The 18811-nt window shown below is 41.4% G+C and overlaps 1 protein-coding gene and 1 non-coding gene across 2 annotated transcripts; one reads left to right on the forward strand and one right to left on the reverse strand.

Moving 5' to 3' along the window:
* Window positions 1-3586: 3586 nt before the first annotated feature.
* On the reverse strand, window positions 3587-4860 carry LOC138901506 (uncharacterized). Its single transcript, XM_070189277.1, has 2 exons — window positions 4726-4860; window positions 3587-4081 (listed from the first exon to the last, which is right to left on the reverse strand). Exons 1-2 carry the CDS (start codon window positions 4858-4860, stop codon window positions 3587-3589), a joined length of 630 nt encoding a protein of 209 aa, XP_070045378.1.
* A 403-nt stretch (window positions 4861-5263) lies between these two features.
* On the forward strand, window positions 5264-5370 carry LOC117278171 (small nucleolar RNA R71). Its single transcript, XR_004508490.1, has one exon. It is a non-coding gene; the product is annotated as a small nucleolar RNA R71 (small nucleolar RNA).
* The last annotated feature ends 13441 nt before the right edge of the window (window positions 5371-18811 follow it).

Genomic DNA, 18811 nt, shown 5'->3' on the forward strand with positions numbered 1-18811 from the left:
CATACCTGGCGAGGCGAGCTTAGAGGCAGGCGACGCGAGGGATTCCGCGAGATGTGTCTCGCTATAACCCATGTGAGGCGAGCTCCTTAGTGAGCTCAATACTTGGCGTTGCATGGCTTAACGCATGGCCCAGCTTGCTGGAGACCAGGCAGCACAAGATACTGCGTACGACTTGCCAAAATCACCTGCAAACATGTTAGTTCCTAAAAACAAAAAGAAAAATTCTAACTACACTAAAAATCAACTACAAATTGGGTTGCCTCCCAACTAGCGCCTTAGTTAACATCACGGAATGACGAATACAACATTACAATGGGTTGCCTCTCATGAAGCGCCTAATTTAACATCGTGGCATGATGTAGGTAATCGCACTTAAGGCTCGCTCAACATTGGTGGCTCGAGCAAATGAGTTACCGACACTACTTTCGCGTCATCCATGCCCAAATAATGTTTAAACCTGTGTCCATTGACTCTGAACGTACGAGAGTCATTTTTTGCAGCAATCTCTACGGCTCTGATGGGGTGAATCTCTACCACACAAAATGGTCCTGGCCATCTTGACTTCAATTTGCCCGGAAACAATCTCAATCTCGAATTGAATAATAATACCCTATCTACCAGCTAAAAGTTTCGCTCAAGAATATTTTTGTCGTGCACCAGTTTCATTCTTTCCTTGTATGACCTTGTACTTTCAAAAGCATGGTATCGAAACTCGTCAAGTTCATGCAACTCTGTGACTCTACTAGTTCCAGCGGCTTCCACGTCCAGATTTAATTATCGCAACACCCGGGAGGCTTTATGCTCTAACTCCACCGGCAAGTGACATGCCTTTCCAAACACCAATTTATACGGTGACATTCCAATCGGAATTTTGAATGCAGTGCGGTAATCCCATAACGTATCATTCAATTTTCTTGCCCAATCAGTCCGAGTAGCATTTACAGTTTTGGTCAAAACACTCTTGATTTCTCTATTTGACACCTCGACTTGCTCACTCATTTGTGGGTGATACAGAGTGGCAACTTTGTCGCGAACGCCATATTTCTCCAACAACTTTTCAAAGGCTCGGTTGCAGAAGTGGTTACCCCCATCACTGATGATAGATTTTGGAGAGCCAAATCGGGTGAAGATGTTCTTTCTCAGGAAACCAATAACTGCCTTCGCATCATTTGTAGGAAGTGCGACGGCTTCTACCCATTTTGAGACATAGTCCACCGCTAGAAGTATGTACTTGTTATTGTATGAGCTAACAAATGGTCCCATAAAGTCAATTCCCCACACATCAAACACCTCTACCTCTAGGATCGGGTTCATGGTCATCTCATGTCGACGGAAAATATTCCTCGTCCGTTGGCACTCATCATAATTTTTCACCCAGAAGTGTGCATCTTTAAACATCGTCGGCCAATAAAAACCTGACTTCAACACTTTAGCCGTTGTCCTTATGCCCTCAAAATGTCCTCCATACAGTGAAGCATGACTTGCCTGCAAAACAGAAGATTGATCTATCTCGGGAATGCATCTCCGGATCATGTTATCAAGACAAATCCTAAACAGATATGGTTCATCCCAGAAATACATGCGATAATCACGAAAAGACTTTTTCTTTTGCACAGAAGACAAGTCATAAGGAACAATACCGCTTTCCAGGTAATTTGCAATATCTGCATACCATGGTGTAGCATCGAGGCTTGTCGCTAAGAGTTGTTCATCTGGGAAAGTCTCCACAATCTCTTCTACCTCAACCTTCTTCTCGGCTCATTCCAGCCTAGACAAGTGATTAGCCACTTGGTTCTCTGTTCCCTATCGGTCACGTATTTCCAAGTCAAATTCTTGCAGCAGTAGCACCCATCGAATTAGGTGCGGTTTTGACTCCTTTTTCTCAATTAGGTACCTAAGAGCAGCATGGTCAGTATAAACAATTACCTTCGAGCCTATCAGGTATGACCTGAATTTGTCAAATGCGAACACCACTGCTAGCATCTCCTTCTCGGTCACTATGTAATTTAGTTGGGCACCACTCTAATTTCTACTTGCGTAGTATATTGGATGCATGACTTTATCTTTTTGCTGCCCAAGAACTGCTCCCACAGCATAGTTGCTCGCATCACACATCAGCTCAAATGGTTGCCCCAGTCGGGTGCAACTATGGTAAGTGTTGTCACCAGTCTCTTCTTCAATTCCTCAAAAGCTACCCTGCAGTCATCAGAAAACACAAAAGGGTGATCGATTTTAAGCAATTTACACAAGGGGTTAGCAATTTTGGAGAAGTCTTTTATAAACCATCTATAGAAACCGGCGTGGCCAGGGAAACTTGTTATTGCTTTGACGGAAGTGGGTGGTTGAAAATTTTATATCACATCAACCTTTGCACGATCTACCTCAATGCCCTTACTCGACACTAGGTACCCTAAGACTATACCTTCTTGTACCATGAAATGGCACTTTTCCCAATTAAGCAATAGATTAGTCTCCACACATCTTTTCAGTACTCTTTTTCAAATTCTTTAGGCAATCATCGAATGAGTCTCCCACCATTGAGAAATCATCCATAAAGGCCTCCATAATGTCCTCTACCATATATGTGAAGATGGCCATCATGCACCTTTGAAATATGGCGGGTGCATTGCATAAGTCGAACGACATTCTCCGAAAAGCGTAGACGCCATATGGACCGGTGAATGACGTTTTCTCTCTATCTTCCGGAGTAATGGAGATCTGATTGTACCCCGAGTATCCATCCAAAAAGTAAAAGTGGGACCTCCCGGCCAGTTTATCTAGCATTTGATCAATGAACGACACGGGAAAGTGATCTTTTCGGGTGGCCTTGTTCAATCTTCTGTAGTCTATATAAATTCGTCATCCCGTGATTGTTCTTGTTGATATCAACTCGTTGTTATCATTTTGCACTACAATCATCCCACCTTTCTTTGGCACACATTGGACTGGGCTGATCCAGTTGCTATCGGAGATGGGGAAAATGATCCCCGCATCTAACCACTTTATCACCACTTTTTTCACAACTACCTTCATGTTGGGGTTCAGCCTTCTTTGATGTTCTCTAGAAGGTTTGTGGCCATCTTCCAGTAGAATCTTATTACAAAAGGCCGGGCTAATACCCTTAATGTCTGCAATGGTCCAACCAATTACAGTTTTGCACTCAATCAATACCTGCAAAAGATGTTCTTTTTGCACATCTAACAAACCAGATGAGATAATGACAGGTAAAGTTGAGTTAGGTCCCAAGAAAGCATACCTGAGATGAGGTGGTAGTGGCTTCAGTTCTAACTTTGGTGGCTCTTCTATCGATGGATTAGCTGGAGGAGTTTTCCTTTCTTCTAAGTGCAAAGGCTCAAATTCGAGCTCTCTTTTCCAAAACCCTTGGCCTTCAACAGCCAGTACCCACTCCGCCATGTCCTCTCCATTTGCTTTATCTAAGTTCATGAGGCAGACTGCTAGAGGGTCTTTAGCATTCAAGGTCTCATCTTCTTCCTCCAAAATTACATCCACAACTTTTATTAGAGAGCAGTTAGCAAATTCACTTGGTCGCCGCATAGACTTCTACATATTGAATGTTATATCTTCATCATTTAGTCTCATTTTTAGCTCTCCCAGTGGCCAATAATGGTCTTCCCAAAATTATGGGAATCTCCTCGTCAACACGGCAGTCCAGAATGACAAAATCTATTGGGAACACAAACTTCCCAACCTGTACTAATACATCATCAAGGATACCTAATGGCCTCTTTACTGTCCGGTCGGCTAGATGTAGTAGCATGGATGTGGGTCTTTCTCTTCCAATACCTAACCTTTTGTAGATAGCCAAGGGCATCAAGTTTATGCTTGGCCCTAAATCCCACAATGCTTTAGCAAAAGCATAGCTGCCTATCGTGCATGGGATTGTGAAACTCCATGGGTCTAATAACTTCTCAGCTATGGGTCTCGTCACAACTGCACTACAAGTCTGGGTCAATGTAACAGTGGACAGGTCTTGGAAGTCGAATTTGCGAGACATTAAATCTTTCATCATTTTGGCATACCCAGGCATCTTCCGCAAAGCGTTAATCAGTGGAATGTTCACCTAGATTTGTTTCGATATCTCCATGAATTTCTTATACTGCTCATCCTTATGATATTTGGCCAATCTCTGTGGGAATGGTGCTGGAGGTCGCTTCCGTCTTTTGATTTGAGTTTTATCTTGCTCAGGCACTACTTCTACTGTCGTTTCTTGTGCTACCTCAGTCTTCTTCGCAACCTCTTTTTCTTTGCTTCTGCTCTCTTGTGCATGTTGTACTGTCACCTAAGTTAACCCTGTTGCATCATCTATCTCAATGGGTACTTGCACAAGTGTTTCCGTAGGTCGGCTTTCGCGAGCAATTTCTTGCTTCAGATCTAGGTCTCACCATTTCTTAGACTCACTACCATAAGTTGTTTCGGGCCCTGCTCTTTTGGATTGACTTGTGTGTCTACAGGTAACGTCCCTTGGGGATAATTATTTAGAGCCATCGAAATCTTTCCTAATTGAATCTCAATTCCCTTTATCGATGATTCATGTGAGTCCACTCTCTCTTGCATTTTTCTATTGGACCTAATCAGTTGTTGCAGCATTCCTTTAAGTTTGGCAAACCCATCATCTTGTCTCACTATCTGTTGTTGTTGAGGCTGTTGATAAGCTAGCTGCTGATTTTGCTGGTTGTAACCCTGTTGCCTTTGGTAAGGCACAACTTGACCCTGTAGTCGCATAGCTCCAGGATTGTTGTTGTTATTGTACTGCTGTTGTGCTGGCCTATATTGTTGATTCTGCTGCCCCCAATTCTGACCACCTTGCCTCTGTCCCCCATAGTTGGCCACATAGTTCATATCTTCCTGATAGTGCTGGTTGTCACCTTCCGCACTCCACGAGCATACATATGGTTGGTTAATGCATGGTGTACATAAGCCCACATTAGTTGCATCAACTATGTGTACCTGCTGCTTCTAGCCTGATTCATCGATCTTTTTGGTGATGATACTCATTTGCGTCATTAAAGTGGCCACATTTTCAGCTATGGAGTTGTTTGGGTCCAAAGCCACTGAATGAACTACAAGAGTGATTGTAGAGTCTCTTGTCATCCATCTTGAGTTTTGGGCCATTTTGTCAAGTAGGATCTTGCATTCTGTGAATGTTTTGCTCATAAATGCTCCACATGTTGAAGCATCAACATTGGCCTTTAAGTCGTCTGCCAGTCCCATGTAAAACCTCTGCCCCAACATCTGATCTGGAATTCCATGATGTGGACATTTAACCAGCATACCCTTGAACCTCTCCCACGTTTCTTGTAGTGTTTCTGTTGGTCTCTGCCTGAAGCTCAATATATCATCAATTTGTTTAGTAGTCTTATTGGGTGGATAGAACTTGTTCAAAAATTGCTTGACTAATTCCCTCCATGTAGTGATGGAGTTTATGGGGAGTGAATTAAGCCAAGTCTGAGCTTCTCCTGTCACCGAGAATGAAAAAAATAACAACTTTATTGCTTCCGGTGTCACATTAGGTTGCCTTTGCGTGACACATATCGATAGGAAATTCTTCAGATGCAACTGAGGATCTTCAATGTATGACCCTGAGAACAGTCCCTTGTTCTGCAACTAATGTAGCATGTTGTTTGTGATTTGAAATGATTCCGCTTATATCTGAGGGACTGCAATTGCGATTGCCAGATTTTTGGTGGTGGGTTGTGCCCAGTCATACAATGCTGCTTCTGGCACAAGAGGCACCACACCTTGATTGTTCGGTTCATTCTCATTGTTTCTGTTGTTTGGATTTTCTACTCTGTCATCCATGTCTGGTTCGATTTGTTCTGTTGAGTTCTGTTGTTGTTTGCCCTTCTTGTTTGCATGATTCAGTGCCTTGAAAACATTCCTAGGATCTGATAATGCTTCGAACAATTCACCAGTTCTTGAGGAGTTTCTAGGCATGCACCTGTAGCACCCAAGACTACAAACGTTAAAATTTCAATATATTTGGTTTATAATGAAGAAAATTGACTACACTAAGAATTATAGCAATTCTTTTAGCTGTAATTAATAACACCGTTAATTTTCCGGCAACGGCGCCAAAATTTGGTCACGCCCAACTATGCCTTGTAAAAAGGACTTAGCAGTCATTGCAAATATTTTCCGGTTAATAAGTCCGAACTCTAATTCCACAGAAAATTAACATATTAAACACAGCTACTAGACTCGCATAAATTCACGCAATCAATCTTCAGAAATATTAAGTAACAAATTTGATGTTTACTAACTAAATATCACGTAATGAAAATGCAATAATTAATAACTAACTACGAACGGGTTGTAGACAAGAATTGGAATGATCTAAGGTTATGATTTCCCCTATTGTCGGAATCCTTTCCGCTACGTTTTCTATAAATTTGCCTAAGTCTTCTCTACCGATCATGAACGCTCTGAGTGTTGTAATTCTCTCCCGAGTAACTACCACTATTTACTAGACATATTCTCCCGAATTACGCTAGTGGCATTAAGTACGACTCACTCGGATCGCACCAAGGTTTCATTATCCGTAATCCCACTTTTAAACCCTCCGTATTGATCCCTCATATACGTTAGGAGTGATGTTGTTCAACAATTACCTAATTATGCACTCTCCTGAGTAATACACACTAAATAGGCACAGTCGATTGAGGGCCATTCAATCAACAACAATAATAATAGAGTTGAACAAATAGAGAAAATAGTACTACGACAAATCTATATTAACGTAACAGGAAAATCATCCTCCAATAGGTTCCATCAAAACCCTAGATTAGGAGTTTATCTACTGATACTTATAGTAACAATATACCAGATGTTTTGCATAATTCAATTACAAAGTAAAGATGAAAGGATGTAGAAATCAATGATTCTAACTCCTAACTGTTGTTTCACGAGCTATCCTTGCCTCCAGTTGCAAAACTGCTTCAAAAGTGGCATTTTATATCTATTTATATGTGCAGGAAAAGACCTAAACGACATAGGCCAAGCCCTGGTCAATCCAAGAGACGAAATAAGCCTTCAAAGTTCGGAGTGTGCGCGCCTCAGATCTCGCCTTACGAGGCTTCGCGCGAGCAAGATCTCGCCCCAAACCTGGCGTCGCTAGCCTTAATGCAAGGTGGACCTCGCCTCCTGCCTCGCCTAGCCTTCTCCCACGTGAGATATTAAGCTTTCTTCGTAGCTTTCTCATTTAGCCGCTGCTCACTTCTTTCTTTCTTAGTTTCAACTGTGTTCGAGCACGCTTTAAACTTTAATTATTCCTTTTGCTCTACTTTCATCTCCAATTCACCTATACATAAATTAGACTCCATTACGCGCAAATAAAGTGTAGTTTATCATTAAAGTATACAAAATGCAAGGAAAATAATGTACTAAATTTAATATGGAATTATAGCCACATATCATGATGTCCTCGTTAGGACTGGGAACGACTACGTCCTTGTCTTCCCATTTACAGTCCTCTCGGACAGTCTTGTGTGTCTCCTTAGTAATGTAGCAGACATACCTTAATGCCTCCTCATCCCGATCTCCTTGTGCGGAGGCTTTCTCGACTTTGAATTTGTTACCTACGGAGTAGCTGCCGGGGATAAAATGTGTAAGAGGAGGTCTCGAGGCTACCACCGGAGGCACTGCCACGGTGTCGGTGGCCGAGGAAGAAGTCATCGGTGCAGTGTTTTGAGGTACTCATTTTGAGGTCTTCGCCATCTCTATCTGAGATTATGAAGATCTGGGGAGTTGATATGCAGATTTGAAGATAAGGTATGAATATTTGAATGTGAGCTATGAAGATATGTAGGTATGAAGAACAAGTTGTGAAGGTTTGAGGAGATGGGTACGAAGGATCGGCAAAACGGATGAAGATATGAAAAGCTCGAAGGTAACTTAAGAAAATTTGAAGTCAGAAAGTAAAAAAGTGAAAGTAAGGAACCGAAGCTTTTATAGGGAAAGAATAATGATAGCGAGATGTTTCGAATTCGATAACCGCCAAGGGTGTTCAACCGACGACTGACACACGTCCAAAGTCAGAGAGACGTGACTAGTGGGACGTTTCAGTTTGTCAGGTTACGCATGACTTATGAGGGAAGGAACCGGAGTGAATTGGTCACTTCTCATCGCTCCTATAATCTACTCTCCGAAAAGTGAGGGCACTATCTGTATGCGGGTAAAATCGAGGATAGAGTTATTATTGATTTCCTGTTATGAATGAGGAACGACGTTACTTGTTGCTGGCTCGGGTGAGCCCGAAGATATCCACATATCAGAACTAAGAATAGAAGAATGATATAACGGGTATCGAGCACGACCGAACCCGGAGGGAATCAAGCTCCACTGGAATGAAGAATCGAGGGTAAAAGAAAGGCGGTTGAAGGAGAAAAACGAGGAGCCGAAATATCGGCCATCAGCCGGATATTACGGCGCATATCACGCTCGGTATTGACTGCAGATCTTATTTTCGTGGGAAAAAGGAAGGAAAAGATTTTTACTTCATTTAGACTTATATTAGGGTTAAATCTCCTCTACTATATAAAGAGGAAGACCCCTTCATTTTTCGGACTTACTTTTTCACGCATAACAAGGCAATAAAATTTACTTTAGCTCTCAGCAATAGTTTTAAGCGTTCTTCAGTTATTTATTTGTTTATTCGGATCTGAGCTATCTCGAGGGCTCAATCAAGAACGATCACTGGCTTTAAGTTAAACTCAAGCTAGGCTTAATTATTGCATCACTTTATTTTGATCATTCCATCTTATTTCAATTCAACTATTTACTGTTCTTTGATCATTTCTATTAAATTAATTAACCACATATCTTTTAAGACGCATACAAATTTAATTATTATCCATTATAAGGGTAAACACATGAAACCCTTTTCGAGATCAACCGTCAACGGTCTGATCGAGCTGATCTCTGGGTGGTGTTGTAAGTTGTGACTACTAGAATGGCTCTGCATGACCGCTGTACATTTGTCTGGCCATTGTACTTTTTTGGGTCAAAATTCTACTATGATAAAAGCAATTTGCGATTCATTAAACAGCGACCTTTTAGGGGGAAAAGCTCTGAAATTAGGCGGCCACCCACCAGAAACATGTTTCTTCTTTCTTGCCAGAAAAGATTGGTCCAACAAATACCTAAAGCTTTCTGCTGATGGAAATAAAATATGCGCAAGTTCTTGATACATTCATTGTCTTCTAGAATATCAAATAATCTGGGTTTTATTTCTAAGTATCTTTTATGAGGTACTGAATTGCAAGCCAGGAATGGAAAATATCTGTAGATTGATTTCTCACTTCTTTGGTCTACTTTAGTTGCAAAGCCTAAAATTTTTGCATGATGGACGTGTCAGGGATAGACAAGTTCCGTCACATAACACTCAATTAATTATTTGCTCTACTTACTGTGAGCTTTCTGGTTGTGCCTATTTCCATGAATATTCACCTAAAGAATACTGATTTCCGATAAGGGATTAAAAAAGAAAAAGTTAAAAATTAACAGAAAATGTGGCTATAGGGAATTGAACTAGTGACCTTACAAAGATTTTGAACCCTCAACACAACTAAGCTATTCTTTTCTACCATGTCAAGGAGATTCAAAATATAATATATAAAGGTACAGAACAGATTTGACTTTATATGTGCAGTGTAATTTTCGGATGAAGGGGATGAACCTCTTCCGCCCCCTAAATCCACCCCTTCATTTAATAACAAGGTTTGTCATTTCTATCTTCCACCTATTTCAGATGGTCATAGATCCATACATGTTTCAAGCTAATTCATTAGGACATTGCTTGATGCAAGAGCTACATGTTTTGTGGCTGAAGAATCCCCCCTCCCCCCCCCCCCACCCCCAACCAATCAAGCCCCCCACGAAAAAGAAAATATGATATTTTTTTACACAAAATAAAAGCATCAATTAACTTTTTTATGGAAGAAAATGAGTTAAAGAGTACAAACCTATGAATTGATGTCGAGTCTTCCCTTCAAAATCGCTCCTAGGCCGAGTTCTAATGGAAGGGTTATGGAATTTTGGGGGAAATCCCGCTACTGTTCTGTTTTAAGTCACAGGCGTCAGGCCTTCTTCACGTTCGCAAAGGGCCTGCCGCGTTCGCAATGAGCAACAACCTGAGTGGCTTTCGCGTTCGCGAAGACTGCTCCCCTCTGGTCTTCGCGAGCCCATGCTCGCGTTCGCATAGAAGAATGACTGACCCCTCCCCCAGGACCCTAAAGCTTCGCGTTCGCAAGAAGCTGGTCGCGTTCGCGAAGGGTAAGGCCCTCATTGCTTCGCGTTCGTGATTAAGAAAATAACCCTGCCCCAGTTTACTCTTCGCATTTGCAAGAGTACCTTAGCGAACGCGAAGAAGAACACACCAGATATCAGCTGAAGCACAAAAACCAGATTTTCTAAGTTCAAATCATCCTGCAGCCTATCCAAAACTCACCCGAGCCCTCGGGGCTCCAAACCAAATATGCACACAAGTCCTAGAACATCATACGAACTTGCTCGCACGATCAAATCGCAAAAATAACACCTAGAACTACGAATTGAATGCCAAATCAAATGAAATTTTGAAGAAAGCTTTAAAACTTCTATTTTCACAACCGGACGTCTGAATCACGTCAAACCAACTCCGTTTTCACCAAATTTCACAGACAAGTCATAAATATAATAATGGACCTGTACCGGGCTTCGGAACCAAAATACGGAGCCGGTATCAACAAAATCAAACATCAATAAATTCTTAAAATCATTAAACTTTCAACTTTTAATTTTCCATCAAAATTCCATATCTCGAGTTAGGGACCTCGGAATTCGATTCCGGGCATACGCCTAGGTCCCAAATTATGATACGGATCTACCAGGACCATTAAAACACAGATTCGGGTCCGTTTACTCAAAATATTGACCAAAGTCAACTCAAATCGTTATCAAAGCAAAATTTCATATTTGTTTTACAGTTTTTAACATAAAAGCTTTCCAGAAACACGCCCGGACTGTGCACGCAACTCGAGGGGGGTAAAAATAAGATTTTTAAGGCTTCAGATCACAGAATTAGGTTTTAAAACATAAGATGACCTATCGGGTCATCATATTCTCCACCTCTAAAACAACCGTTCGTCCTCGAACGGACATAGAATAGTACCTGGGCTGGTGAAAAGATGCAGATATCTACTCCGCATATCTGACACGGACTCCTAAATAGCTACCTCAACGGGCTGACCTCTCCACTGCACTCGTACTGAAGAAAAACTCTTAGACCTCAGTTGTAGAACCTGCCAGGCTAGAATAGCATTTATTTGTTTAAATTGGGTATTTAAAATCTAGCCCTAAATTCCTTCTAATTTCGGACCTAACTACCTAAACATAGCCCAATTACCCCTGGCCCAAGACCAATTAACCCAACCCCATACCCGGTCGCGACCCGTTTAACCACCCGACCTAAAACCCTTTTAAATCGTGGTTGTTGATCTCTGAGATCAACGGCCCACATTACACCATCCCTTTTTAATTATACCCCAAACCCCCTAACCCTAAATCATTCCTCACTGCCCGCCGCCCTTGAATCCTCTCATCTCTCATCTCTCAAACCCTAGCCGTCTTTCTCCCAATTTTCTCTCATAATCCCACCGGACATAGGATTACATAATTGTTTCTTGCCATATTCTACTTCCCCCTGGTACTGGAACCTTCTATATACCGCTTTCCTAAACATGGCCATCCACATTTCGAGACTTGAGGTATAGCTGAACGACGTCCACAGCCCTGAAGTCCCCTTCTTTCTCTACTTTACTGTTATACCGAGTCTCAGACAGTTGTACTTTATTTCAGACCACATATGTAGTACTCTAGTTACTCATGTCTTCGTGACTCCAGATTTTTGGAGATGATTGGATATCGTCATATGTATTTATTTATTTCACTTCAGACTATTTCGGTTTATCTTTATTGATATTTTATTTTGAATTGGTAAAATTGGTTAAATAATCTAACTAATGTTGTCTTGACTAGTAAGTGAAATGTTAGGCGTCATTACGGTCCCGAGAGTGGGAATCCGGATCCTGACGATCTTAAGAGGAGAAGTATAGATGCCCCAATTAGGAGGTGTGAGAGGCTGGCCTTGGTGGGTATGATGAGGGATAAAGGTAGGCCAAAGAAGTATTATAGAGAGGTGATTAGGTAGGATATAGCGCAGTTGGAGCTTACTGAGAACATGACCCTTGATAGAAGGGTGTGGAAGTCGATGATTAGTGTAGAAAGTTAGTATATAGTCGAGCGTGTTCCTTTTTCTTTCTTAATCCGGTAACATTAGTGTCAGTATGATTTTGTTTTATTCTTAGATTGATATTACTACTCATTATTTGAAGTCTATCTTTGCGTCGGCTTTCTTAATATCTTGTATTCGTTTATTCTCATATTGCTATCACTACCTATTGTTTGATTGCTTTCATTGCCTTAATTTTCTTAATATCTTGTGTTGTTACTACTTGTTGCCGATGTTCCTTCTCATATTTTCTTTAGCGAGGGTCTATTGAAAACAACATCTCTGCCTTTTTAGAGTAGGGGTAAGGCTGCGTACATCTCACCTTCTCCAGACCTCACTCGTAAGATTACACTGGATTTTGTAGATTATAGATTGTAGAATTGATTACGGACGCGTTTGTTAATTTGGTCAACAATATTTTGACTTCTCCCTGATGAAGCCACCGACAAAATCGGTGGAAAACTTAATTGTTTGAAATTTTGCATGAAAAATTCCCACTACTTCGGTTGGAAGAGTGGTCAGGAAATATTATAAAATTTTAATAATATATTTATAGTTACTTAGTAATACACGATCGCATAAATTAAATACATTCCAAGAAGATAATACAGTAACGGAGAACTGAGACTTTAATTCAAATTACATGATTCAGGTAGCTAAATACATTCCAAGAAGAAATTATTTAATTACAGTTTTTATCATTTTCTGATTGTGAAGATAGATAAACATAAGGTATAAATATGGAACGGCATCACCCTTCGTGCTTTTACTCTCATCCTTACCATGAAATGATAACATAAGTAAAATGAAATGGCACAACATCACCCTTCTTGCTTTTACTCTCAATTTACCCATGTAATGATGAATAATTGGGAAGGATAACACAGCATCACCCTCCGTGCTTTTACTCTCGATCTATCCATGTAACAATGAATAAATGATATAGACGACACGGCATCACCCTTTGTGCTTTAACACTCTCCCTTACCATGTAGTAAAGATAATATAAATTCGGGAGATAAATAGCGCAGAGAATGTGCTTTACGTCAAATATGATGCCAAGATACCAGACCTCAACTTCCAAAATACTCAACCATTACTAATTAAGCAATAATTATGAAAGAAATGATCAAATAAGTAATAATCTAACATAAGCATGGATATCATAATTAAAAAGGCAACAAGTTCCACCCGCATGCTTTATCCAAACAACAACGCATAAATGCTCGTCACCTCACATATACGTTGTACCCACATGTTAATCACGTAGCAAATAGGCAAACAAGTCATAATCCCTTAAGTCAAGGTTAACCACGACACTTACCTCACTGCGCAATTAAATCAAAGCTCAATTGGAGCCTTTCCTCTAAAATCCGCCTCCAAACAATTCAAATCTAACCAAATATCGTTCAAACAATCCAAAATAAGCTTTAGAAATTACCCATGAGTGAAAAAGATTCAATCTTTAATGATTTCGAAAAAAGTCAACAAGAGTCAACCCCTGGCCCGCTTGGTCAAAACCCGAGATTTGGACCAAAACCCAATCACCCATTCACCTTCGAGCCTGGTTATATAATTAGTTTCGAAATCCGACCTCAATTCGAGGTCTAAATCCCAAATTTACAAAAATACCTAATTCTACCCAAATGTAATGGGTAATTGAAAAGAAGTAGATTAAAGTCACTTACCAATGAATTTAGGAAGAAAATCTCTTGGGAAGATGGTGTTTAGGGTTGAGAGTTTGATAGAAATGAACTAAATCCCATTTTTTTCCTTTTTTGTCCAGGTGCAGAAATTGCAATTGCGACATGGGGTTCGCAAATGCGAGAAATTCTTTGTAAATGCAAAAAAGCCCACATCTCTGCTACCATCGCAATTGCGATGCTTTGTTGGCAAATGCGAACACTGGAGCTTTGCAAAAGCGACAAATTGATCGCAATTGCGTTCCCTGTTGTTCCAGCCTCCTCTTCGCAATTACGAAGAAGTTGTTCGCAAATGCAAACCTGATAGAGGCTCTGTATTATTGGAAATGCGAACCAGACCTCGAAATTGCGAGGTCTGAGGCATGTGCACCATAACCAGCAAAGTCCTGACTCTTTCAACACTCTGCCACTCATTCAAAACTCACCCAAGCCCTCGGGGCTCCAAACCAAACGTGCACACAAGTCCAAAAATATCATACGAACTCGCTCGTGCAATCAAAACACCAAAATAACACTTAAAACTACGAATCAGATACCAAAAAGAATAAAAAATTTAATGAAACTTAAGAACATGCAATTTTTCAAGTGGACATCTGAATCACGTAAAATCAACTCCGTTTTGTACCAAATTTTGCAGACAAGTTATAAATACTGTAATAAATTTATACCAAGTTCCGGAATTGAAATTTGAATCCAATAGCAATAAAGTCAACTTATGGTCAAACTTAGGAATTCTTTAAAGTTTTAAATTTCTAATTTTCCATAAATTACGTTAATTCAAGGTAGGGACTTTCGAATTCGATTCCGGGCATACGCCCGAGCTCCCAATCACGATACAGATCCACCGAAATTGTCAAAATACAGTTCCGGGTCTGTTTATACAAAACGTTGACTGTAGTCAACTCAAATGAATTTTAAGGCACGATTTCACATTTTCATCAATTTTCTCATAAAAAACTTTCAAAAAAGGATGTCGACTGTGCATGCAAATTGAGGAACGCTAAACGGAGCTATACGAGGTCTCAGAACGCAAAAATGAAGGGTAAAACTATAAATGACCTATCGGGTCATCAAAAAAAAATCCTTAAGTTTTTTCCTGAGCTCGGGGGTTAGTCCCGTGACGAGGTATGCCTTTCGATCCGGTAGGTGCTCCACCAATATAACCTGCTCTAACTCCACGATCGTCGATTTGGTGGTGTCGGTGTCATCGATCGCTATAAAAGATCTCGGGACGCCGTAATCATCCTTATCACCTGCTCCGTGCTCCTTCAGTTTTTTCGGATCGGTTGAGGCCGGTATCATTGATTGCTATTTAGTTTCTTTTTTTTTTTGGTCGGTTCCATGCTTTTTGATGTCTAAACTGCGGGCACCGGGATTACTTCATCGACAACGAACATTTCTTTTGTGGCTGGCTATTCCCCGTAGACTATTTTGACTCCTCCCGGAGTGGGAAATTTCAGTCCTTGATGTAAGGTTGAAGGCACCACTCTCATGTTGTGAACCCATGGCCTTCCGAACAAAGTGTTGTACCTTATATCCCCTTCTATCACGTAGAACTTAGTTTCTTGGATGGTCTCGGCAGTGTTTACCGGTAAAGTTATCTCACCCTTTATGGTTTCGCACGCCATGTTGAATCCGTTCAATACCCGGACCGCCGGTATGATTTGGTCATGCAACCCCAGTTGTTCTACAACCCTCAATCGGATGATGTTGGTCGAGGTACCTGGATCAATCAACATGCGTTTAACCTAAGATTTATTGATAAGTACGAATATTACCAGTGCATCGTTGTGAGGCTGGATGATGCCCTCGGCGTCTTTATTTCTGAACGAGATGGCCCCTTCCGGGACGTAATCCCGGGTGCATTTTTCCCTCATGATGGAAACTTTGGTGCATTTTATCATTGGCCATTGGGGGACATCCACTCCCCAATGATCATGTTGATCACATGCTGGGGCTCCTCTTGTTCGACCTGTTTGTTGGCGTCCCTGTTTCTGAAGTAGTTTTTGGCTCGCTTGCTTTGGAATTCCTGAAGGTGTCCATTGTTGAACAATCGATCTACTTCTTCTCTTAGCTATCGACAATCTTCGGTCCTATGACTGTGAGTACTGTGGTATTTACACACCAAGCTATGATCTCTCTGGGCATGATCAAACTGCAGTGGTTTTGGACACTTGGTCTCTTTGATGCGTCCTATGGCTGACACTATACTTGCAGCGTTTGCGTTGAAATTATACTCCAATAATCCCCGTGCTTCCCTACTCCCGAGCGACCTGTCAAACCCGCTCTTACCCATCAGGCCCCGACTGCTTGGTCCTTGATCATTTCTCTTGTCGTTCTTTGTTGGGTAGCGCCCAGATCCGTTTCCCCTCGTATCCGCACCATACGACTGGTATGGATCACGGACCGACCTTGGCTCCTGATCGATGATTCTCTTAGACCCGTCATTGGTTCTGTTGGGATAAATAGACCCCGAAGTGGCCTCGAGTTGGTCGTCCTCGACTCTGATCTTTGATTGATACCTGTTGTGGACATCGGCCCAGGTGACCGCCGGGTACTCTACCAAGTTTGCTTTAACTGCTGAGAAGCCACGGATCTTTGGGGGTTGAGCCCTTGAATAAATGCCTGAACGGCCCAATCATCTGCGATCGGGGGCAGATCCATTCGTTCCATTTGGAACCTCAACACAAACTCCCTAAGAATCTTGTTATCCCTCTACTTGACCTTGAAAAGGTCCGAATTTCTCGTCTCGACCTTGATGGCGCCCGCATGGGCCTTTACGAAAGCATCTGCAAGCATAGCAAATGAGTCAATAGAATTTGGAGGCAAGTTGTGATACCATACCATTTCTCCCTTGGACAAGGTTTCTCCAAATATTTTTAGCAACACCGACTCAATCTCGTCGTCTTCCAGGTCATTCCCCTTGATGCGCATGTATAGGAGGTTACATGCTCATTTGGATCTGTGGTCCCATACTTGGGAATGTCGGGCATTCGAAACCTCTTTGGGATCGGCTTCGGTGCCGCGCTCATGGGGGAAAGGCTTCTGAATGAACCTTTTGGAATCCGGCCCTTTCAATATCAGTGGTGCTCCCGGGATCTGATCGATCCTGGAGTTATAAGTTTCAACCTTCTTGTCGTTGGCCTCTATCTTTTTCTCGCCAGACTCCACCCGTTTTGTCAACGCTTCGAGCATCTTCATTACCTCGGAAGTTTCCCCGGGCCCGAATTCTCCCGGTTCCATGACAACTTGTTCATCCCTTCGAGTATTTTCCCTGGTTCGCTCGGGCTCCACCCTGTTAGGGGCGTGGCTCTAGTTCTGTAACTGCGCTATTGTCGCTTGCTGAGCTTGCAACATTTCAAAAATAAGCCGCAAGCTCACCCCATCACCTTCACCTTCGGGCGCCTCTCGAGCCGATGGTCGGGGTGCCCCGCGAACGCTGTTTTTGGGATCAGTTGGTAGATTGATGTTGATGGCAACCTGTGAGTTAGCATCGACCGGGTTGGCGGCTGGGACACTATTGGGATCAACATGGGGCACATCATTGCCAGGTATCACATTACTATTTTCGTCATGGTGGCCTGACTCAGCGTCAACGTTCAAATGGGCAGACTGAGAATTTGACATCCTTGGACTAACCTTTGGAATCAAAACTTTAAAGAACAAACATAAAACAGGGTGTGTTATGGAGATTCGTATCAAATCACCACTATTATCCTTAACCCCACAGTGGGCGCCAAACTGTTTACCCTTAAAAATAAGTAACAATTAAATTTATATGCGATTTAAAGAATACGTGATTTAATTCAATACGAATGATCTAAGAACAATATATAATTAAATTAAAGAGAGAATGAACGGACAAACCAATCGCTATGTAACAATCAGGCCTGGCCTTAAGTTGAACACTGAAAATCGGTCTCGATCGAGTCCTCGATATGAGCTCGTTTACAATCAAAGAAGAGAATAACCGAAGAACACTTTGAATAATAGTTAGAAGACAAAAATGAACTTTTATTGCTTTGATATGCGTGTCAATAATGTGTTAAAAATAAAAGAATTCTCCCCTTTATATAGTAGGGGAATTTTAGTCCTAATACAAGTCTAAATAAGGTAAAAATCTTCTTTTTCCGGTAAATGCCAATCCGCAGTTGATATCGGATGGGATCCGTGTTGTAATTCCGGTTGAGGGTGAATATTACGGCTCCCCACTTATCACGACCAACTGTTCCTCCTTTTTCCGTGGTCTCGAAATTTTACTTGGTCCGAGTCCGTTATTTTGTCGTGCCCGATCCTAGATATATCGTTCACTCCTCCCGAGTTCCGATACGAGGGATCCTTCGGCCTTGCTTGTAGTTGCGTCGAACCGTGCTTCCCTCTCGTTCCCTTATCGGGGAATCGGAGAAAACTTTGCCCCCGATTTTACCCGTACACAGAGTCAAAGTCAGATTTTTGTAGATTTGGAATTTTGTATCATATTAAAAACTCTGGCTTGAGCATATCAGATTAGCGCTTTATTGAAGAAGATCTTTTTTTATGCAAAATTGTTGGTAAATGGGAGGCTGATACAGGGTAAAGTTGGCGTAACTCATGCAGTGTCCTCATATTAGAAAACAAAATCAGTAACTAAATAATCAATTAATGTTTCCATTTTTCTGTTAGTTTGACAACATCAGCTTTTGATTAACGGATACTTCTTATTTAAGATCCCTTACTGTTAATTCTTTAGTACTACTAAGTTAGTATCAACAAAAACATTCTCTGTTTTCATTGACTGAATCCATAATGACCACCAGAAACCAATAGTTAAGATTTGGTTAAG

Source organism: Nicotiana tomentosiformis, chromosome 11, assembly GCF_000390325.3.
Source record: "Nicotiana tomentosiformis chromosome 11, ASM39032v3, whole genome shotgun sequence".
Lineage (NCBI taxonomy): Eukaryota > Viridiplantae > Streptophyta > Magnoliopsida > Solanales > Solanaceae > Nicotiana > Nicotiana tomentosiformis.

Bases quoted from the DNA above. Each gene is read 5' to 3' on its own strand.
- LOC138901506 (XM_070189277.1), bottom strand. From the start codon at position 4,860: ATGAACTATGTGGCCAACTATGGGGGACAGAGGCAAGGTGGTCAGAAT. The intron at 4,082-4,725 runs GTTGTGCCTTAC...AAACAAATCTAG, and splicing joins CTATGCGACTACAGGGTCAA to GTGAACATTCCACTGATTAA.